Below are 22,424 nucleotides of genomic sequence, written 5' to 3' on the forward strand. Positions count from 1 at the left end.
AGATGCTGAGCTCTCTTGCCTGCTCTCTCTTGCCCTGCTCAGTTCCCCTCCACCCCAGACACCAGGATGCTGCAGTGATGAGGTCCAAAAGGCGTCTGCAGGCTGGCCATGGAGGAACAGAGGTTCCTGCAGGTTTTGTGGCTGAGGAACTGTCAAGGGAAGGAGCTGTTAGTGGGAGCAGCGAGAAGAGCATTGTGGTGGCTGCCAAGGAGCAGCTGGATGATTTGGTGGGCTCAGTGGTTAGCGCTCGCTCCCGTGGTGGCAGCAGCCAGCTGCACTGTGTGGCTGTGGGGTGAGTGTGGCGTGATGCTTGTTGTCCTCCCTGACAGCCATGTTTTGCGCGTGCAGCCATGGCCATGTGTGTGCACTTGCAGTGCCCAACTAAGCCAAGACCCACGGTGGGGGGAGGATTCATCCCTGTTTCACAGTATGTGTAGCGCAAGGGTAGCCCCTGAGCGCCCCATGCAGTCCCTGCCCACTGCAGGGCCAGCCCTGGCTTGGCCCGTGGTGAGGAGGGCCAGACCCCTCTGTGACACGGGCTGTGCTCACAGGGGCCATCCTGTGTCACAGGCACAGCAGTCAGAGCGCGCGCTGCGACCTTTCCTCACACGTCGCGACGAGCCTGGGAGAGCCCACGCGCTGGGACTGCTCTCGGCTCTGCTCTGCTGCGAGGAGCCCACGACCCTGAGCGGGAACCAGCAAGGGGCGGCCAGAGTAGCACAGGGCTGAGGTGACGTGTACAGGAGGAGCAGGAGAGGAGCTGTTTCCTCATCACCTCCTGTTTGCTCTTTATCCAGAGCAAATGAGCAAAGAAACTAGGATGGAGCTCTGGGACACTGGCCTTGGCAGGTCTCATGGGCTGCGATTGCCAGTGCTGCCAGCACAGGGTAAGGCCTCTTGGAGCTCGGGATCTCTCACAGAGATCATGAACTGTGAACATGGCTGTGGAAAGCCTGGGGCTGGAGGAGCGTGAATGGGGCTGGGACTGCTGCCAGAGCCCAGGCTCATGGTCCCCTCTGCCTCACTTGGCAGTGTGGCTGCCAGGACTCCTGGCTCCCAACCCTGACGCTGTCCCCACTGTCTCGGGACACCCTACTCAGGATTCCCTGCCACAGGGGTCTACCTGTGAGAAGGAGAAGGCCTACCTGAGCTGCCAGGCCTCCCCATTAATGCCATCTCAATCTCAGCTGCTGAGACCCTCTCAGGGTTGGGCTCAGTTTGCTCATGGAGTACAACTGCAGGCGTCACCTCCTTGGTTAACCATGTGCTGCACATTTGTGAGCGGGGCCACACAGGGCCTGATGTATCTTCCACTTCTTTTTCCAGAGACCCTTGCTATCTGGGAAGGAGTCTCCGACTACATTCGAGATCAACTGATGCTGAACAAGGTGGGTCTGCCATCCTGCATCTCCCCCAGAAGCCCTTGTTCTGCACTGGAGGTATTTGAGGGATGAGTTCTCTACGTTTCCTTGCATTTTTTGAGAGCATGGAGAAGAGGTGGAATGAAAACACCTCAAGTGCTCTTCTAAACACATTCTCCAAGGGTTCTCCAAAGCTTTCCCCAGTCCTGGATTCATCCCCTTTGCACAGCAGGATTGAGCAGGACACTAAGCTCCATCCTCATGCAGCTGACCAGTTAGAAGCCTCTTCACCTAGCACTCGAGTAATGCTTTTCTTCCTTCCTGTCTGCAGGGAGTCAGAGTTATTCGGCTTGGCACCTTTGGTGTGGTGACTGAGCAAGTTGCTGTTAGGAAATACGGCCTCGTGACTGTTCACAGACCCGTGTTCCATCTTTCAAAGAGTATTGCGGAGGTTCACGGCCTCACCTATGATAAGGCCTATGCTCCTGGTAAGAGGACATGCTGAAACTTGAGCTTCCCTTTTTTTGGGACATCTTTGAGCAGGGCATAAATTCCATTCAGCAGTGACTGTTAGAGCTCCAGACTTCCATCACCACGTTCTCCAAACAGCTTCCATTTGTAGCTCTCAGGACCTCAGCATGGCGATTACCATTCTACTCCCTCTCTCCCTGACCTCATTTTAGCTGCCATTCTGTAAAGGCAAATAGCAGCATTCATGCTGCTTTTTCCCTTCCCCTTGCACCTTGTAGTAGGTCACAGTCAGGTTTACAGAGCCCTCAAATAGAGTAGGGGACACTAGTGTGTATTTTCTTTTTCCCTCTTTCTTTCATCCATGTGACATAGCCCCGTGAAATCGTTCTCAATGTGGAAAGGACTGAGCTTGGCCTAAGTCCTGTGACCTGGCACCCATTAAGGCAGCTAGCCCCCTTCCTCCTCTCCTTGTCCTCACATTCGAGCCTCACATTCGTAGGAGATGATTGTGGCCATTTCTTTCCAACTTTGTAGGGAAGAAGGCATTGCTGTCCGCTTGGCACATCAGCTTGCAGAGTGCTTTGAGCATCTTCCCGCATGATTTTTCCCAGAAAGTGCAAGAAGTTCTCAAGCAGCTGCTTGCTTGAACACCACAAAGCTGTTGATGCTGTGTTTTAGTGTGCCCTGCTAGTGACTTTGTTCCTCTTGGTCTGCTTTCTAGATCATAAGCTTTGTGAGCCCCTGAAATTTGCTCACATAGCCGCAGACACCCTTCTTCCCCGTGAAAGGGTGGAGGCTGGCATAGAGGAGACCCTGCGCCTCTTCCGCCGCTGCATCAAGAGTGGGAAGAATGTTGTGTTTGTGTTGAAGAACATTGGCATGCTTATAATTGAAGGGGCAGATATGAAAATGCGATTTTACAAAGAGTTCTTGGAAAGACTTAACGGGACCGACCAGATGCTAGCGGCCCTTCTTGCGGTAAGTTCTCCAGTTCTCCAGTGCTCCCTGTCATCTTTTTGAATTCCCAAGGGAATGCAAGTCTACTGGCTTGCCATAAACTGTTGAAGGACATGGACAGTCCTGGCTGAGAGGAATGCCAGCTACCAGGACAGTTTGTCTTGGGCGTTCAGAGGACTTGGCAATGAAGTTGAACCTGTGCAGGAGTGTCCTGGGTCCACCCAAGATTCATACAACCCAGGAGCCAATCTCCACATTCTCAGGAAAAAAGGCCAAAACAAGAGGAGGCCTTGTTTTTTTTTTGGTCCCACCAGACTTTGCTCCTTGCAAAAAGCCTTGCTTTAGTGCCCCTTTTTGTGAGGATGGCCTCAGAAACCAGGTTTCCCTAGAACATGTCTGGTGTGGTAAGGCAGCAAGCTCAGCTGTTTCCCCTTAAGCTGTTGAAAATTATTTCTCTGGGTCCCCCTGGAAGCTCAGCCTCATCTCCTCATCGGATACACTTGCCTGAGCAGTGGAGATGTCAGACCTCTCTGTCAACTTTGTGTTGCATTCCTTTCTCTTTGAAGTTGGAGGGCCTGAGTGTGCCTCTCCCAGGTGGCTACCAAATGGCAGTTGCTCACAAAATTGGATTCTCATGGTCCTCTTGCTCTGTAGCATTCCTAGTTTAGTGTCTAAATCAGTGATGGGTGTTTACCCCACTCTCTGGGCAGGAAGCAGAGGCACAGAACGAGCAAAGCCCAGAGGGAGAGGATGTTGGGAGAGACTGTGGGGTTAACCCCACATCTGACCCCTTCTTCATCAGCTGAGGAGGCATCAGGTCTAGACAGCAGGAAAAACACAGTGGTCCACTTAGTGAAATGCCTTCTCATGTGCTTGCCTCCCTTGATTGCTGCATTTGGAAAGACCTAAGCAAACTGACTCTCTGAATGCTGAGCCTTGCCAAAGTCCTGAGTATGTTCCTCCCCCTTCTCCTTTTTTTCTCTCCACTTCTTATGGTGCATAAGTGAGGGGCTGCTGATGGGAATAGAACAATTTAAAGTTTCAAAAGCAGTTTCTTCTCTAAGCAGTGGAAGAGTTTGTTTCCACTGTGAACACTTAGATAATTTTCTTGGTACCATGTCCCTGATGTTTGTCTCGTTTGCAGATGCCGCAGATGAGGAATTCGGTGCTCTCAGGCTCTGAAACTGCTCTTTCGCAGACCTGCTCTGGTCATGTCATTGTCTTTCCCGAGTGAGTATGTTTCCTTCTTAGCCCCTGGCTGGCCAAGCAAGCAGCTGCTCATGCCATGTTTTGTAACCTTGTGTTTCCAAGCCTTGTGAAGACTGCTGAGAAAGCCATTCATGAGCAACCCTTTCAAATGTGCATCAAAGTAAAGGTTCCTGGCAGTTGCTACCTTGGGACATTTTCATGTCTTCTGTTCTTCTGTGACATCTGCATGAATGAAATGTTTTATGATGGTGTTTTCAAATATTCACTTAAGTCACCTTTTTCTTTTTCTTTTTTTTTTCTTTTTTTTTTTTTTTTCTGGCGGAGGGGCAAAGAGGTATGTAGGCCAAAGTAAAGCCTGTACCTAGTCAAGTAAAAAGCTTTCTCCTGGCTTCCGTGGTGCTAAGTGTTTTGTTCCATTACGTGTCTGGGAGATACAGGTTCTTTTTTACACATGCACGGAGATGAGCTTGGGAAGGCTGGCAAGTGATCCGGAGGGTGAGACAGCAATTAGAAAGGATGCTGGAAAGGAGTAGGAAAGAGGACTAAAGTGTTCTGCCTGAACAGGAGCAGGAACAGGAGATGGGTGATGATCCCAAAAGCACACAGGGGATTTGGGTTGAAATTGGTTTGGCATTTTCACAGGAAGCACAGGGAAGAGTGAGAGGAGAAAGGTCATGCCCCTCCAGGCGTTGGAGGTCTTCATGATGCCTCTCACCTTGCTGAGAGACTCCTCCAGCATCTGGCCTCTTCTGCCTATTGCGCTTTGAAAAAAGAGGGACTTCCCAGCACCTCCCAAATGCTCCTGTGTCCCCATTATTCACACCAGGTGCAAAGGAAGTGTAGTGCCCCCTCGCATTTAGAGTGATGCCTTTTCTGCTTTCCAGGTACAAGCTGGAGAGCAGAGATCGAAATCCACCTGGCGCACCTGTAAAGGCCAGGCAGGAGGAGGAGAGGAGAGGAGAGGCCAGCACTGTCCAAAATGGTAATGGAGCTGCTGCTTCTTGGTGGAGGCTTGTGCCTTCTCCTTCTGTGCTCCTGGGTAGGCCATCGGAACCCAAGTGACACTGTGATGGCTCAGGTAGCATGAGACGCTAGATGTGACGCTGCTCCCCCAATAGGGCAAATCTTAAGTGAGTCCTGAGGGAACAAGAGCTCAGTGCAGCACAACACTCCCACCTGTATTAATATCTCCAAGTTCAACTTTCCTCCATTTCCACGTCCTGCTCTCCGAAACATGCCTCATAAGCACCCACAAAACAACTCATTTCTTTTGATTGTGTCAACAGATGAACTCTAGGCATGTGACATCAGTAGGCACTTCCAAGGATCTGTTCCCTTGCCTTAAATGACCGCCCTCACAGAGACTCTGTTAGGCCACCCATACATCCCAGCAGGTCTCCTTTTTCACAGTAGGACAGAGAGTGAGAAAAGCACTAGCCGAAGAAATGATGCTGTAAAGTACAAATGAAAAGACAGAGAGAAGGCAGTGTCCGGAATGGCCAAAGTCCAGCCAGGAGTAAAGGCTTCAGAGGAATCAGCCTGACGCCTCACAATTTGACCTCAGGCTGAGAAGAACTGCATAGCCTTCCTTTTCAAGAGCCCTCTGCAATGCTGTCCTGAAGGGTTTTCTTGTCTTCTGCCTACAGGAAATGTTCCTGCCAATCGTCTCCTCTTCAGATCAAGTGATCCACCACCCATAATTACTCTTATGAATATGCCAAGAGAACAGGGGACGAAACCTGAGAGAAAAGGAACTTATGGCAGGTGAGACACTTGGAGGAACGCATGAGGGTGACCCTGTAGCCGTGTGCTTGTGTGGGTGAGATTCTTCCTTTGTGCAACAGGTTCCAGGCAGCTCTAAGAGTTTTAGATCCCATGAAGCAGCTGGGACTGTCAGACAGTGTTCAATATGTTTGCCAGGCCGGGGGATCTGTATCCCTTAGAGACTCCATCTGTAATGAAACCTGCTCTTCTCCTTGCTGCATCAAGAGAGAGCCTGTACCTGGGCATACAGAGCATTCCTGTGGGCACATCTTGCAGCTCTGGGCATTTCAGTGGGGGGTGATGTCTGTTCATGTGAACACAGTCAGTTGAGCCCACATCATTCATGGCAACAGCCAAGAGAACTGCCTTCAGCTGCAGAATCCTGTGAGGACAGTACGGAGAGCCAAGACCCTCTGTGCTCACAGCACCTCTCCATAATGTCTATTTCAGCATATTTCCAGCCATCCCCGGCACATCCTCCCAGAAGCCAAGAAAGGACAGGAGGAAGGGCCATCCTGCAGCCATGCCCCCAGTTGAGACAGTTAACAATCGAGTGGAGAAGTGGGTGGAAGAGGTATGTGCTACTGACTGAGAAAATCCATATGCCCTGTGGATTTGTGGGAAAGTAAACTCACTTCTATGGGCAGTGACTGGGAAAGATGCCTTCCTGAGGCTTCATTTGGCCATTGGCTGACATTGTCCTGGCTTTGCTATAAAGGGTGAAGGTCATACTATATGCAAGACATATGTTATACAAATTGCAATACATATGTAACTACTGCGTTGCCAGGAAAGACATGAAAAAGCCCTCTTTGGTTCTCATGGGAAGGTACCTGCTAGGTCTTTCAGGGATAGGGCATGCACAGTTTTGCTTTAGCTCAGCTCATCAGTCTTGTCAAAAGGACAATGTGCACATGTGCTGACCTGCTAGGATTACCTTAGGGGCATTAGAGGGTTGTGAAGAAGGTTCAAGTGAAGGGACAGAAGAGGGGGTGAGAAGTGATCTTCATGCACTGAAAAAGAACAGATGCCAGTCCTAATCTTTCTTATTTCTTTTCTGTGTCCCCACAGGCCTGGCAATATCACTTCAGAGGAAGAGGGAATGGGTCTCATGCCTTTCCTCCGATCTGAAGCCCTGAGACAATTTCCCTTTCCTTTGCCTTTTGCTGAAGAGACAAGGAAGGAAATTGACAGAAATGAGAGAGAAGCACCCTTTTGAGAAACTCCTTGGAATAAACACCACTATTTCCTGAGACATGTTTTCCAGAAATATCTGTTAGTGGTTGAGCTGCTAAAAATCAGTTTTGTGGAGAGGGATTTGGGAGTCCTGGTGGACAACAAGGTAACCGTGAGGCAGCAATGATGTGCCCTCTTAGCCAAGAAGGCCAATGGGATCCTGGCCTGCCTTCAGGAGTGTTGCCAGCAGGTTGAGGGAGCTCATCCTGCCCCCCTTCTCAGCTCTGGCGAGGCCAAACTTGTAGTACTGTGTACAGTTCTGGAGACCCTGGTACAAAAGGAATGTGGAGCTTCTAGAGGGGATCCAGCGTAGAACAGTGAACATGATTAAGGGACTTTGGCCTCTATCATATGAGGAAAGACTAAGTAATCTGTGCCTCTTTAGCCCGGAGAAGAGACGACTGAGAGGGGATTGTGAAAATTTTGCAGTTTGAAAGCCGTAGTGGTAGTGGTGGTGGGGGGAAAAGGAGATATCAAATCAGTATCGGATTCACAAACAGTCTGTGGACCGTAGGTCCGATCGCCTTCCCAGGAGCGAATCGAGTTCCCAAATAGCGTCATCACCTATAAGCTCGACTCTGGCCGTATCGGATTCACGAACAGTCTGCCAACTGTAGGTCCGATTGCCTCCCTCTAAACAAGTAGCCGAGTTCACCAACAGTATGATTTATTCAAATGCAACATTTACAAAACAGGTTTTGGATGTCAGTACAGGAAATTCTCTACTAGAGTGTGGGGTTTTAGCTAGCTCTGATGTACGAATGTGCAATCATCACTCACCCCAGAAGATGGGAGAGGGCTCTCAGTCTCGAGTCTCCTCAGGCAGTGTCGTGACGCAAGGGGAGGAAAGGGGGATCAGCGCATCGACTGATCCAGAATTTATGATGGATTCCTCCCTCTCACTCCTTAGTCTCCTCAGGCAGCGTCCCAGCGTGAGGGGAGGGAAGGGGGGATCAGCCTGTCAACTGACCCAGGAGTTAGGATGGTTTCTTCCCCCCCAGACTTTTCATACTTAGTTCACCTTTTATACTTTTCTTTACATTCAGGTGGAGCTTGAGTGACTAGACTCATACTTAATATTGTTATTGATTGATGAAAAAGTTTCTCGCTTTCATTTAAAGGTACAGTCAACCGAAAATCTAGAGCGCATGATCAGTGAGGGGTGGTCGTACCTCGGAGGCAGGTAACTTTTGGGATGGAGGTGTGGTTTTCACATTATAATGACCAAAGTTCCAGCAAAGTTCATCTGAAAGGAGTGATTTGCCACCTTTGCTGGCTCAGCACCGGACATGTTATCGTATATCTCCCATTAGACAGCCACTGTGTGTCTTATCAGGAGCCCAGCACAGGGTGTGCAACAGAGTTTGGCCGCGGTGTCTTCACTCCGCTCCATCCTCCGTTACTCCCCTTTGCAGTGGTGAGGAGGGCAGATCATGTTGTCTAGGGAACCGTGGAGGAGCAGAGTCCGTGTGCACCAGCCATCCTGGAAGTGGCAACTGTGTATCACCCCAAGCAGGCCTCTGTAATGCCAAAACTTCGATTAGGCCCTAGTTTTCCTTTCAGTTCCTGCTTTCAAACAATTCTTCCACAGGAATGTACCATGAAGTGAATCCTTTCACATCACATTTCTGGGCACATGTAGAGGAAGAGTCCACATGGTTTTCCCAGGGCACGTTGTGCCTCACCAACTTTATTGCCTTCTCTGATTAAATAGCTGCATTTGTAGATGGAGAGGAGCAAACATTTTTTATCCAGAATTTAGCAAAGGGTTTGACATCGTCTCCTACCATAGTTTTGCATGCAACTTAGGGATTTGCCATCTAGAGGGTTATGCACCCTCATGCATAGAAAGCTGCTTGGATGGTAAGGCTCAGAGGGCAGTGATGAATGGATAACCCTCTTGAGGAGCCCAGAGAGAAATGGAGCAAGAGCGATGACTTCAGGAACCTGACCCTTTTATAATCTGTATTAGTGACACAGAGGAGACAGCACTTGCCATATTGTGCCTGTGGTGCTCCAGGTCTCTCTGAGGGATCTCTGTGATCATGCCCTGGCTTTGTGTTTCAAGGAGAAACAAGTGAGGACAGAGAGACATGAGTAGATGTAGGGAGGTCCATGGGTGAGAGTAAGGTGACAAAGCAGTTTGGTTGTCTGCTGTTATGGGGGAAACAGGCATAGGCATGGGATGCCACAGGACAGCTTGTGGTGGAGATTGCTATGGGCACTGCCAAAGCTGCAAGGACCCACCAGAACTTTCTTTGTCCTCTTGGCTATAGCTGCTGTCTCTGTCACTGAGGTCTTAAAGAAGATGCTGCTTCCTTAAATCCCTGTGGCCTCATAGCCTCCTCACATTCAGGGAACGCAGGAGGTGCCATATTGCTGTCCTGCACTTGTCCTTGCATGTCCCTACCCTCATACCGCCTCCAGAAAGAGCCCTGAGCAACATATGGAGGAAGGGATCACCCTGCCCATGGGCTGGGTGTCAGTGCTTGCTCAGTCTACTGGATAAAGCATGTGGAGGTTGACTTGCCATCAGAGCCACCTATACATTGCCTTTATCCACAATCAGCACCTCTAACATCCTGCTTTATCAGTGCCTGGGGAGCCTTCTTTGGTAACAACCCTCCATGGGACTCATTAATGCTCCAAGAAGCTTTTGGGTTTTCTTCTGACTTCAGCTTCTTGAGGGCTTTGTTCAATCTCCTCTCAGGATGCGAGGTTCATGGACTCAGCACTAAATACACCCAAGGGCTCATTAAAGTGCAACAAAGCTCTAAGGACCCATGACTCTCCTATTTTTCTTCAGTTCTTCAATTCTTGATGGCTACTTGGAGAGTTTTCAGCAGTGTATAGACCAGAGGAACATACCAGTGAGCACCTGAAAAGAAGGATACCTGCTTTTTAAGCTCTCTTTATTTTTCTCACAGAATAAATGATATCTCCAATTCATGTTGACCAACAGGGTCTTGTAATGAAATCTGGACATGTAGGAAAAGCAGTATGTTCAGTATGAGGATTAGTGGACAAACTTTCTCTTCATGTCCCAACATTCCATTTCCCTAATCAGCCACTGGGGACTTCCATCTCTCCTGTTAAAATATAACTTTTTCCATTCAAGTCTGTACCTGAATGTTGCAGCTCCTCTACACCAATTCCCACCTGCTTTCCTTAGACAACTAGTTGCAGACACAGGAAGTTTTCTTCTTAACTATAAATATAAAAAGAAATTGTATAGTTGATAAAGAAATAAAATACATTCCTCAACTGAGGAATGTAGAGATTACATCCACAGTTTAAAAGATATAGCAGTGGTAACACAAGTTGAAGGGTGGATCAATTTGCTTCTCTCCTGAAATTCATTGGCTGGCTGAAAACTTCCACAATTTCAGCATGGGACACCAATGACATTAGGATTACTCAACCCTTTTATCTGACAAAAGGGTGTTTGCTCAACATTTTTCCAATGTTGAAAACCACTCCTCAGCTTTTCAGGCAGAGCTCAAGTGTCTAACCACAAGCATCCTGTGACACTTGAAGAGGCTCTGTTACATCTAATGCACCTACTTGGGGCTGCCAATTCTTGCAGAAGGCATGTGGGAGACTAGAGCCCTCTAGGTGCAGGTGGAGGTTGGGCAAAGGAGTCCTGGACCCCTACAATGACACTAGACATCCGTGATCTTGTGACTGCATCTTATACCAGCTCTGATAATAACTTTCCTTTTCAGAACAAGAAAAAAAAATCACACTAATCACAATAGTTTTCTCATCCTCAAAGCCAGTATAGTAAAATAAAACAAAATTAAGAGTGGGAAAGGAACACAAAGTTTTGTAAAAGCTGAAAAGTGTATCAAAATACATTCTTTGTATTAGATCATGTTCTCAGTTTCTTTCTTTTTCTATTTTTATTGACATTTTCTAAAAATTTCTGTTATAATCAAGACTGCATCTTTACAAAGTTATTGTGTATCTCCTGCAAAGGTCAATGTCCCTTCAAAAATACTCTCCCCAGGGCTGTCAATCCACTGAAAACTGCACAGAGTGACTTGCATCCTGAGTGCCAGAGCTTCTGGGTCAGGATGTGCAAGCAAAGAAACATGTGCTGGGTGTCATCCTCCCACATGTGATGTCTTCTTGCAAAGGCCTGCCTTCTTCAGGCAACAGGAAGAAGACACACATTTGCAAGACCTTGTCCTCACAGGGACTTGGCCCCCCTCTATATCTGCGGGAGAAAGAAAACTTTGACTTGAGATTGAAGGAGTCTGTGTGAATCAGCCTCTGGTATGGAAAGAAATCTGAAGAAACTAAATCTCTGTGTGTCTGAACATGTCTGCCCCTGTGAAAGTATATCTGCAAGTCAAAGAGATGGTTGGAAAAGAGAGTTGTCTGTGTGGGAGATACATATAGGTCTGTGAGTATGGAGAGCATTTTCATTTTTGCAGCATGCTTGGAGGGTGAAATTCTGCTTTCAGTCCTGGGACACATTCCCTGGGTCTGCAGTGTGGTGCCACAATGGGTCTCCTGTTGGAAACATCACAAACTGGTGAAAGATAAATCTCGCATAGAAATTCAAAGTGGTTTCACCCCTCACCCAGCATTGTGTTTAACCTGGAGGAGTAGACAGCCTTGGAAGGTGTTTGTAAATCATGGTCTTACTGAGATGTTCATCAGGTGCAGCCAATACCCCCACCCCAAAACCCACCTGTTTTGAAGCCTCATTATCTCCGTCAGTCTTTTCCACCTGTTACCTCCCTCTGAGCAGTTCACACCAAATATCTCAACCTGGCACAGGTGCACACAGTCATGAAAGAAGAAAAATGCTGCCATTCAGCTCCTGTGTGTGTGAACTGGAGTGTACAAGCACACACTAGACTGCTCACCCGACAAATGCAGGTGTTCTGGAAAAGGGACTAGGACATGCAGGGTGCAGAAGAGCAGAGCCCAGGTTGTGTCCTGTGTTGCAGGAACACACTGGGGAAGCTGTGCCTAGTCCATCCTCCCAGAGCAGCCTCTCACATCAGCCCTTCCCAGAACTGGCTCCTCACCCCAGCAGTGCTGTGGCAAATGGCCATCTCCATTCTCCTGCACGTCTCTCCATGCCCACCACGCTCTCAAAGACAGCATGAGAGCCCTGGCCCTGCACTCAGTCCAGCAGCTCCTGCTGCACCAAGGACAGAGCAGTCTGCCCCAAGCTCATGGCCTGGATCCAGCCTGTGGTCACTAGCAGATCACACAGGGACTATGAGCTTGTCCTCTGCAGTCCGCTAAGTTCACAGGCAGAGCAGCAGACCCTTTTAATGATCTGGGTGTATTTTCAACTACATCTTCTCAAGAAGATGTCAGGTATGTGTCTGAGGAGATCCCCTTGTGTCTGAGGAGATCCCCTTGTGTTTTAAAGGTGTCCTGCCCCTGTCACTACTCATAGGACTCCAACGGAAACATAACCGTACCACCAAGTTGTGATTTGCTCTTGGGCTGTATACACACACCAGAGCACAAGTGGAGAGTGTGGGAATGAGGAGAACAGCCCTGAAAAGAGAAAGTCCTGCTGCTGGAAGTGTCTCCAGGAAAACTGCAGTCTTCATGCAAAGGCTGCAGCCAGGAAATGACTGCTGCAGCAATGAGGGCCTAGTCCTGAAGAGCAGAGGGTCTGTCCCCACAAGTTGCATCCAGGCTCTCCTCCTCTCCACTCCCACTCCACTGTGAGCACTGGAGCATTGGAGACGACAAAGACCAGCCCACAGAGACACAAGACTGGCACCCTTGCAGGAAGGAGCGTGAGATCACACCCTGACTCTGGCCAGGAGAGCTGTGCTCTCCTAAGGGACATGGGACCTGTGCTCTCAGCCCATCTTGACTTGCCAGAGCCCTTGGTGTCATTGCCGAAAGAGACACCGCAAAGAGAAACCCTCTGCATCGCACTGAGTGCATCTGAGTGAGCTGAGACTAGCAGGCTATGAGGTCCCCACATCTCTGCTAATGAAGGGAGAAGTCTGTCTTTCTGCTTCAACAAGGTCTCTGGGTCAGATTCAAAGGATTCCTGAAGACAGGTGGCATGAACCAAAATAAGTTTTCCTTTAATAAGAATGTAACAGGGAAAAGTCAGTAAGAAATGAACAACAGCCTTGATGCCAGCTACCCTGGGAATGAGGAGGAGATGCACATGGGACACTTACTGGTGCTCACATTGTACCTGCTAAAGCAATTTTCTCAGTGCATCCTTGAGTTCCTTGTTCCTCAAGCTGTAGATGAGGGGGTTCACTGCTGGAGGCACCACCGCGTAGAGAACAGCCACCCCCCGATCCAGGGATGGGGAGGAGATGGAGCGGGGCTTGAGGTAGGCAATTGTGATGGTGCTGAGAGAAAGGGAGATTACGGCCAGATGAGGGAGGCACATGGAAAAGGCTTTGTGTCGACCCTGCTCTGCGGGGATCCTCAGCACAGCAGTGAAGATCTGCACGTAGGACAACACAGCAAAAACAAAGCATCCAAATCCTAAACAAAGAGTAAATATCATAACAGCGACTTCCCTGAGGTAGGAATCTGAGCAGGAGAGCTTGAGGAGCTGGGAAACTTGACAGAAGAACTGCTCCACAACATTGCCTTTGCAGAGTGGTAATGAATATGTGTTGGCAGTGTGCAGGACAGCATTGAGAAAACCACTGCCCCAGGCAGCTGCTGCCATTTTCACACAAGCTCTGCTGCTCATGAGGGTCTCATAGTGCAGGGGTCTGCAGATGGCCGCAAAGCGGTCATAGGCCATGACAGTGAGAAGGGAATATTCTGCTGAAAGCAGGAAAAAGAGGAAAAAGACCTGGGCAACACAGCCCAAGTAGGAAATGGCCCTAGTGTCCCACAGAGAATTGGCCATGGATTTGGGAACAGTGACAGAGATGGAGCCAATATCCAGGACAGAGAGGTTGAGAAGGAAGAAGTACATGGGAGTGTGGAGGTGGTGGTCGTAGACTATGGCTGTGATGATGAGGCCATTGCCCATGAGGGCAAGCAGGTAGATGCACAGAAACACTGCAAAGTGCAAGAGCTGCAGCTCCCGTGTATCAGCGAATGTCAGCAAGAGGAACTCATTCAAGTAGCTGATGTTGGACATTTTCTGTCTTGCAGCACTGAGGGGGACTGTTCAAGGAAGTAGAGATGTAGACAAGTTAGTGAAGACTGCCATGAGCAGAACTTTCTCCTAACTCCTTTCCCTGCAGTAAACTGTTTATCTCTCCCCTTCTCAGCAAAACCATCACAGAGCTCCACAGCTTGAGCTAGATTTTGTGCTGTGTTTGCTGTGAGGACATAGAAATCATCTGGATTGCTCCAGCACTCTGAGTGAGCTACTGTGTTTCCTAGGAGCAAAAGGAGTCACCACGGTGTTAATGCAGAGTGAGGAGAGCTCCTTGGCCATCAAACTTGTTAACGGCTGCCCTGTACTTGCGTCTCTGAGGTTCAGGACCTTTGCACTCATGTTACCCCAGAGACAAATGACACCACTGAGCACAGAGGAATCTAGTACCAAAGTGCACATCAGAAAACTCTGCCACCTTCCTCAGAGGATCTCAGGATCCACAGGGTGGGTGTCTGAACTGCATTCGAAGGCCACCCTGGCCTGATAGTCCCAGGGCAAGAACAGGAACAGCATGGACAAGTGGGGAACACAGAGCCATGATATTTCTGCTTAACCATGATATTTCTGCTGAAAATGGAAAGGAGAAGGAGAGGGAGAGGACGCTGAGGATGTCATGAGAATGAGATCCTTCTCGAATGGAGATTGGACCTGCCCTGCAAGGGGTCTCTCCTTCCACCCAGAGCTTCTCCCTGCAGTCCCCAGGCAGGCTGAGTGTTGACCCTTGCAGGCAGCAGAGTCACTGCCCCAGGCACACAGCACCCTGGGGTGGCAGGGACACTCTGACAGTGTGGCAAGGAATCCCTGCTCCAAACACCTCCTGCTCTGCACCAGGGAAATGAGGAGAGCCATCCTGGCAGATGCTGTCGGCCATGGGATGTGGTAGCTTTAGAGGACTCCTCAGGGTACCTCATGGTCATTGCCTGGCAAGGGAGAGACTTACTGTGTTAGGGGCTATGAAGATTTCTCCGCCATGGAGTTCTCAGACATCCTCCCACTTCTGAACATCTTTAACTTCTTTCTGTCTCACTTTTCTCACTCATCTTGCTTGTCTCAAGTTGGCACCTGTAGGAAATGCCCACAGCTCTGCTGCTCTTTGCAGAGGAGCTTCTTCTGGACACACTGCTGCCAGGTTGCCACGAGCTCCACCCCAGGAGCCTAGCCATGCTAGGAAGAGTGGCACAGCTGGAGGCGTGACTTGATTTCTCCTTTTGCTCCCTCATCCTCCTCCTGGGAAACGGTCATTGAAGCAGACTCAACTAATTATCTATGGTCTCCCTCTGAAACACAAAGACAGACTGAAGCCAGCACTAGAAATGGTATCATCAGAGGATGGTTATCTAGGAAAGGTGGAACTATTCTGCTCTAGGACACCCTATTCCTACCTCTTAACTATGTAGTAAGCTTAGATGGGGACAAGGAGTAAGCTCATTTACCTATCTTTCAGATGAGTCAATCTGGGCATCTCATGCCAGGTTTTGAAGCCCCCAGGGATGGAGTGGGATTCAGATCCCTCTTGTGCACTCCACAAACTCACAGGTCACAGGTAGTAGCATTGCTCTTGCCAAAGCTGATGTGTGTGTAAAGGGGTTTCTGTTGTCAGAATTATAATCCCTCATAATGAGACACAGCTCATTATAATCCCTCAAGATGGAAGGTCAAATGCGCACACACAAACATAGAATAACACAAAGAATCACAGAATGGTTGAGGTTGGAAGGGACCTCTGGAGATGACCTAGTCCAACCTCTATGCTCAAACAGGGTCACCTAGAACATGTTGTCCACAACTGAGTCCAAGCAACTTTTGGATATCCTCAAGGAAGGGAGACTCCACAACTCCACAACTGGATACCTGTTCCAGTGCTTTGTTACTATCACAGGAAAGAAGTTTTTCCTCATCTCCTGATGGAATTTTCTATGTTTTGTTTTGGGCCCATTGGTTCTCATCCTATCACTGGGCACCACGGAAAATAATCTGTCCCCATCTTCTTGACAGTGACCCTTAAGATATTTGTGCATGCTGATAAGATCCCCTCCTCAGCCTTCTCTTCTCCAGGCTGAATAGTCCTAGTTCTCTCAACCTTTTCTCATAGGAGAGATGCTCTAGTCCCTTCAGAATCTTTGCAGCCCTACTCCAGCTGTTCCCAAGTTGTGGGGAAACCATAACCAGTATTCCAGATGTGGTCTCATCAGAATTTAGTAGTGGGGAGGATCCCTCAACTTGCTGGCAAAATACTTCCTAATGCACCCCAAGAAAGCATTGACCTTCTTGGCAACAAGTGCTCCTTGCTGGCTCACGGCTAGCTTGTTGTCCACCAGGACCCCCAAGTCTCTCTATGCAGAACTGTTTTGCAGACATTTGGCACCCATGGGGTTATTTCTCCCTACGTGCAGGACCCTGCCCTTCCCTTCGCTGAATTTCATGAGATTCATCTCTGCCCATCTCTCCAGCCTGTGCAGGTCTCTCTCAATAGCAGCACAGCTCTCTGTTATTTCATACACTCCTCCCAGTTTTGAATCATCAGTAGACTTGCTGAGAGTGCATTCTGTTCCTTCATCTGATCATTGATGAAGTTGAACCAAAGTTAGACCAAGTAGTGCTCTCCAGGGAGGGCTGCTAGCTACTGTCATGGAATGAGTGGTCGTCGGGGTGAGTGACAGAATGCACTTCACTCTTGTAAAAGGAATAGTAATAGGTTTTATGGATATGAACAATGGTTTAATGACATTCTAGGGCAAGGTCACTTATTATTTACTGCATGGGATACTAGATATACACTGAATTACCAAGGAGACCCTCTCGTTGAATGACGGGGTTCAGACTGGACCCACTTGCTTTCCAAACTGCTTCTGAGAGGAACCTCAGAAACTTCTGAGAGGAGTTTGGGTGCAGTTGGATCCAATCCTAGTCCCACACCTGGTCACCGGTTTATGTCTAAAGAATTTTGTGCACAGTTATGTCCGTAAAGTTTACAAATTTGGAGAGTGCGGGATAGTCACTTACCACAGATCTGTTGTGGCAAGGATCTCTTAACCCCGAGGAGTATCCTTTAGAGGTATCCCTGATCCAGGGGAGATCCTGGCGTGCAGCCCACTGCCATGCTAGGAGAGCTCAATGGGCTCTTGGTCTCTCCCTGTGTTTATGGGTAAGATGATTGACCTATAGTCATTCTTTCATTTCAACTCAATTTTGGCTGGTGTATACTCAATTAGCCCTTGTCTCCCTGTCAGAGTGCTGCCAGCGAGACGGTTGTTGATGGTTATTGTCTGAATGGGGGAAGAGATCAGGGAGGCAACCACCAGGAGCAGATAATGTCACTAGTGGTTAACACCTGAATAGGGCTACCTGTAAAAAGTCAGGTCGGGCTGACCCATCACAGCTACAGGCCCCCAGCTAGACTCTGCACTGCTGATCATAACCCTCTGAGCTCTGCCACTTAGCCAGATCTCAATTCACCTCATTGCCCACTCATGTAACTCACACTTCCTGAGATTCTCTACAAGGAAGACAATGTCAAAAGCTTTCCCAAAGTCAAGGTAGACAACATCCACTTTTCTGCCCCGCATGGTCAGTCATTCCATCATAGAAGGCTATCAGATCAGTTAAGCATGACTTCCTCCTGATGAATCCATGGTGACTATTCCTGATCACCTTCTCATCCTTCTCATGCTTACAGATGGCACACACTAGATGAAATGTTGCATAGATGTTCATAAGTGGACTTCTGGCCTTGGCTAGCACATGGTGTGCTCTTAGTGGGAAGTTCATTTCACCCTTATGCTGCCACTTGCTCTCTATGCCAGCATGTCTCTGCTCTGAAGCAGGGCCATTTCACACATGATGTTCTTGACTCTTTGTAACAGGTTTCACCATGACCAATCTGCACTCTGTGCCACAGCTGCTGCTCTGCAGCCTAAATTCACACAAAAGCATGCAGCCTGGGGCACAGGTAGGAGGCGATGGAGATGCAGGAACTGTGCCACCTTGTTGGAATACCTGAGAAGTGATGGTCTCACTCACATGACTTCAGGACTACAATGGGAGGGCAGAAGCTCATCAGAAAAGACCAACAAGGACATTAATGATGGGGAGATGCCTTTTGCGTGAAAGGGCAGTTGCGACATAAGGAGATATTCCATGGGGTATAGAAGGGGCTGAGTGCTTGTGGGTGAGCATCAGGGTGGCTTTGTGATGAGATTTACAGACAACTGGATCAGGGTGAGGAGGTTAATGCAATCTTCTTGAAGCAATCTGAGAAAGTCTTTGCATCACAGGCCTTGCTTCTTATGGGGGGACTTTATTTTTTCCAACTTTTAGTGAAATGAAGTAGAGAAGGTTTGTGGAAGACCCTGAGGACAAATTCTTAGCATAGCTGGCAGATAGGAAAACAGGGGTGATGCTGAGCTGCATCTAGTACTCGCAAGCAAGGAAGAACTGATCAGGGATGTGATTAGCAGTGGAAACTTTGGCTGCAATGACCATGAAATAGTGGAGTGCCAGATCCTGAATGGACCTAGGAAGGGCAGTAACATCCTGCAGATTTTGGCCTTCAGAGGAGCAGACTTGAGCCTCTTCAGGGGAGTGGTGGTGAAATCCTAAGGGAGACAGTTCTGAAGAGCAAAGGGGCTCAGGAAAGGCATTAGGTCTTTAAGTACAGCACCCCCCCAATCATAAAAATGTTCCACACCCATAATCAGTAAAACCAGTAAACATTTCAGGACACTAGCCTGGCTAAACAGGAAAGTCATGACTGAGGTGCATTTGAGGTGCATAAGAAGTCTTCATACAAGTGGTAAAAGCAGGAGCAGGCTGCAGAGGAGGAAGTCAGAAATACTGTATGGTGTGATGATGTAGGATTGGTGGAAGGGAAGCCAAAACTCTTCTAGAATTGATACTTGCAGGGGATTTCAGGGGTGTGAGGAAGTGTGGTTACTACTCCTCTAACAGGGAAAGAATAAACAATGAACTCATGAGCTCGCTGCTGAATGGGGCAAGGGCTCGAGTAATAGTAGATGCAGATAGGTCTGAGGACCTTAGATTCAGTCTTCACCAACAAGGTGCTCAGGATTCTCTGCCTTGATTCAGGAATCCAGATGAGAAAAGCAACGTGCAATGATGAGCAAAGCAATGCTGAGAGAGTGATTATGTGCAAGAACTAAACCTATTGACCAAAGTGTGCAGGAATTTTGAGCCCTGGAAGAGAGGCAAAGGGAATGGGACTCGTTCAGTGTGGAGAAAGAAGATTCTGGTGAATCTCAGAGCAGCCTTTCAATACCAATAGGGACAGTTTTGAGAAGACAAATTAAAGCTCTTCACAGTGGTGTATGGTGGGAGGAGGAATGGCAATGGACATAAACTGAAACAAGAAAGCTCTCAAGAGGCAGTCCAGAGAGGCTGTGTGGTTTTCATCCTTCATAGACAGGACTTGATGAAACTCTTGAGCAATTTCTCCCTGTCTTTGAGCAGGAACACTTGGATCTCCTTCCTGCCTTTGATCCATCACTGGAACATCCCAGAATAAGCTTTGTTCAGTCCCACAATACTTATAAAATGTCCTCAACAAATTCTACACAGTCCCACATAGCTACTTCAATATCCCACAAGGAATTTGCTCTTTCCCAGGAAACCTCAGATAATTTTATCTCCTTGTGACTGGTTGCACAGTAGTACTTGTCCCTCTGCAGAGAGGCAGTAGGAAGAGTAATAAACTCAATGCCCATCGATCAGTGATCCAAGAGCTCTGGTCTCTGTTATCGAAAAGCTGAAGGACTGGGTTGCTGTTACTCATTTTATTCAGGGTTACTACGCGTTTTACTCATGCTAACCAGGAGCCTTCTGGAATTCAGCCAAGGAAAGGGGCTCCAGAGTCCTTCACCTGGGGTGGAAGAAACCCAAAGGCCCCCTGCAAAAGGTAGATTTGGGGCCGATTGGTGAGGGAAGAGTTTTCTAAAAGATGACCTGGGGCTCTTGGGAAAGAAGCAGGTGTCAGCCGTGTGCACCAGTGGCAAATGCCATCCACCGAGATGGGACTCCTATACTTCAGGCAGATAAAGGGGTTGAGATGTGTGAGGAAGCTGTTCCCTAAGCTGCAAAGTCCACCCCTGCCCTGGGAAGGAAGCCTGGGATGGGAAGTCTGATCCCCCTTGTCCTGGTGTTGCCATTTTGTAATTTTCATGGATTAATTTTCACTCATGACTTGCAAGAAAACTGTGTTGTTTTGGAACAAGAATCAAAAGCACGATTTGTTTATGCATTTCCAATAAAAAATATGGGGTTGTCATTCTGTCTGAAAGACTTCTTTACTACTTGATCACTTCCTCCCAATAGTGCAGAAAAGAGTAGTCTCCTGGTGCCCTGAGAGACTGGATCTGGACCAGGGCCAAACCACAGAGCACTGTCCCTTCGACATCTCTGCAGTTGTTGTGGCAGGAGGAGACTCTCACTGTACGTGCTGCTCCCATGCTCTTGCCCTCCCAGGGGGAGTGTGGATGGAGAGGAGCAAAGCCCTTCCCTGAGCCATGTCTGCCCCTGCATGCAGCCCTGCTGTGTGCGTCACAGCTGTCCCTGATGCCAGCAGCAGGAGTGAGTGGGGTGAGGAAGTGCCCTCCTCTGGGTGATGTCTCCACAGTTCTAATTGCCCCCAGGCTGTGTGGTAGAGGGGCCATGGAGAGCAGGAAGAGCTGATCCTGGTCAGGGAGGTGACCACAGCCCCTCCCTGGGCACCAGGCCTTCCCCCTGCACCGTACTGCCCACCAGCAGCCAGCAGTGGACCGAGGGCAGCATCCCCTTCCTTGGGGCTGGGGCATGGCTGGGCTCAGGGATGTTCCCATTCCTGCAGCACAGGCGTCTCTCATGATGCCAGAGCTGTGCAGGAGAGCCCCAGGCAGGACTCTCTGTGCCACGGTGGGAGACTCACTTTGCCTGTGAACTGAAAGCTTAGTGATTCAAGCCCAGTCATGGATGGTGAACCCTTGGTAGGATGCCTGGGAAAGGGAACTTCTGCCTGGCACCCTGGCTTTTGCTCATGCTCAGCAGGAACTAGTGGAGAAAAAAAACTATGATAGCCCTGTGGCTCTGAATCAGGCTGAAGGAAAGGACCTGTGAATTGCTCAGGGAAGGACCTGTCTCCTGAACCAGGGCTCCTGTGAATGGAAGTATCATCCCGGGTTGGGCTGGTGCCACTGATAGTCCCCTTCACACCTGGGTGTGCAGAGATAGGTCCTGCCAAGGGATGTAAACTATGACATAAACTCCAAGGCCTAATGTCAATGACAGCAGTCCTGCTTTTAGGTACATCTTGGGGATGTCTGGGAGCATAGGCAAATGGAGGCAGTCCAGGAGGGATCCTGGCAGTGATTTAGTAAACGTACAGGGCAGTCTATGAGAGGAGTGGGGCAAGGGAGCCCGAGAGCCAGTGGCTGAACCAGAGAGTGCAGATAGGTTGTCTGCAGGTTGAGGGGAAATACAAGGCAGCTTTGCACTAGGATGATGGGCAAAGCCAAGGGTTTGTAAGGATCTATGAGGAGCTGAGGAAAACCCCCAGATGTTCATTTGCAAGCAACTGAGCTCCATATTTGCAATAGGAGCTTCTCAGGTGCACTCCCTCCATGACTGGAGAGGAAAAAGGGCAGCAGCAGAGGCTGAAGGACTCCCTGGTTGCACGTTATACTAACTTGCAGAGTTTCTGTCATGAAAGAGCTATTGCAGCTCTTGCCCATCCTGCAGGGACCAGTGGGAGACGGGAGCCCCTCAGGGCTGCAGACAGAGGCTCAGCAGGGGGGAACAAGGGCACCTGCAATGGCACCAGATGTCCATGACCCTCTGATGACATTCCACTCCAATTCACTTTCCTTAAAACAGACCACACACAAAGTCTCCTCCAAAGACCAGTAATTCAAAAGATACACCACCACCAAGAAAAGAACTAAACATAATCAAGGAGGGCTATAAAATGGTAGATTTTGAAAAGGGTTCACAAAACATGTTTTTGTTTGCAATTTTGATGTACTGTTTTTTTTTTTCATATTCAGATCCACACCATTAGAAAAGGTATTTTTATGTCCTGCACAGAGTATAGAGGCCCAAACCAGCCGGGACAGTAATTGCTCACTCTTTGCTCAGAGTCATTCCTGCTAGGAGATGCTGAGCTCTCTTGCCTGCTCTCTCTTGCCCTGCTCAGTTCCCCTCCACCCCAGACACCAGGATGCTGCAGTGATGAGATCCAAAAGGCGTCTGCAGGCTGGCCATGGAGGAACAGAGGTTCCTGCAGGTTTTGTGGCTTAGGAACTGTCAAGGGA

General features: G+C 48.9%; 2 protein-coding genes across 2 annotated transcripts; one reads left to right on the plus strand and one right to left on the minus strand.

The window, feature by feature from the left end:
* Positions 1–820: 820 nt before the first annotated feature.
* LOC148592360 (coiled-coil domain-containing protein 81-like) lies at positions 821–5,859 on the plus strand. The gene is made up of 7 exons (XM_088535189.1): positions 821–887; positions 1,327–1,388; positions 1,693–1,849; positions 2,554–2,810; positions 3,934–4,019; positions 4,883–4,980; positions 5,843–5,859. Exons 1-7 carry the CDS (start codon positions 821–823, stop codon positions 5,857–5,859), a joined length of 744 nt encoding a protein of 247 aa, XP_088391315.1.
* Positions 5,860–13,191: 7,332 nt separating this feature from the next.
* On the minus strand, positions 13,192–14,103 carry LOC148592361 (olfactory receptor 14A16-like). The gene has a single exon (XM_088535190.1). It carries the CDS (start codon positions 14,101–14,103, stop codon positions 13,192–13,194), a length of 912 nt encoding a protein of 303 aa, XP_088391316.1.
* Between the last annotated feature and the right edge of the window lie 8,321 nt (positions 14,104–22,424).

Source organism: Tinamus guttatus, unplaced genomic scaffold (assembly GCF_059628265.1).
Source record: "Tinamus guttatus ecotype Peru unplaced genomic scaffold, ASM5962826v1 Tinamus_guttatus_pri_ptg000618c, whole genome shotgun sequence".
Taxonomy (NCBI): Eukaryota; Metazoa; Chordata; class Aves; order Tinamiformes; family Tinamidae; genus Tinamus; species Tinamus guttatus.

Bases quoted from the DNA above. Each gene is read 5' to 3' on its own strand.
- LOC148592360 (XM_088535189.1), top strand. From the start codon at position 821: ATGGAGCTCTGGGACACTGGCCTTGGCAGGTCTCATGGGCTGCGATTG. The intron at 2,811-3,933 runs GTAAGTTCTCCA...TCTCGTTTGCAG, and splicing joins TGCTAGCGGCCCTTCTTGCG to ATGCCGCAGATGAGGAATTC. The intron at 4,020-4,882 runs GTGAGTATGTTT...TCTGCTTTCCAG, and splicing joins CATGTCATTGTCTTTCCCGA to GTACAAGCTGGAGAGCAGAG.
- LOC148592361 (XM_088535190.1), bottom strand. From the start codon at position 14,103: ATGTCCAACATCAGCTACTTGAATGAGTTCCTCTTGCTGACATTCGCT.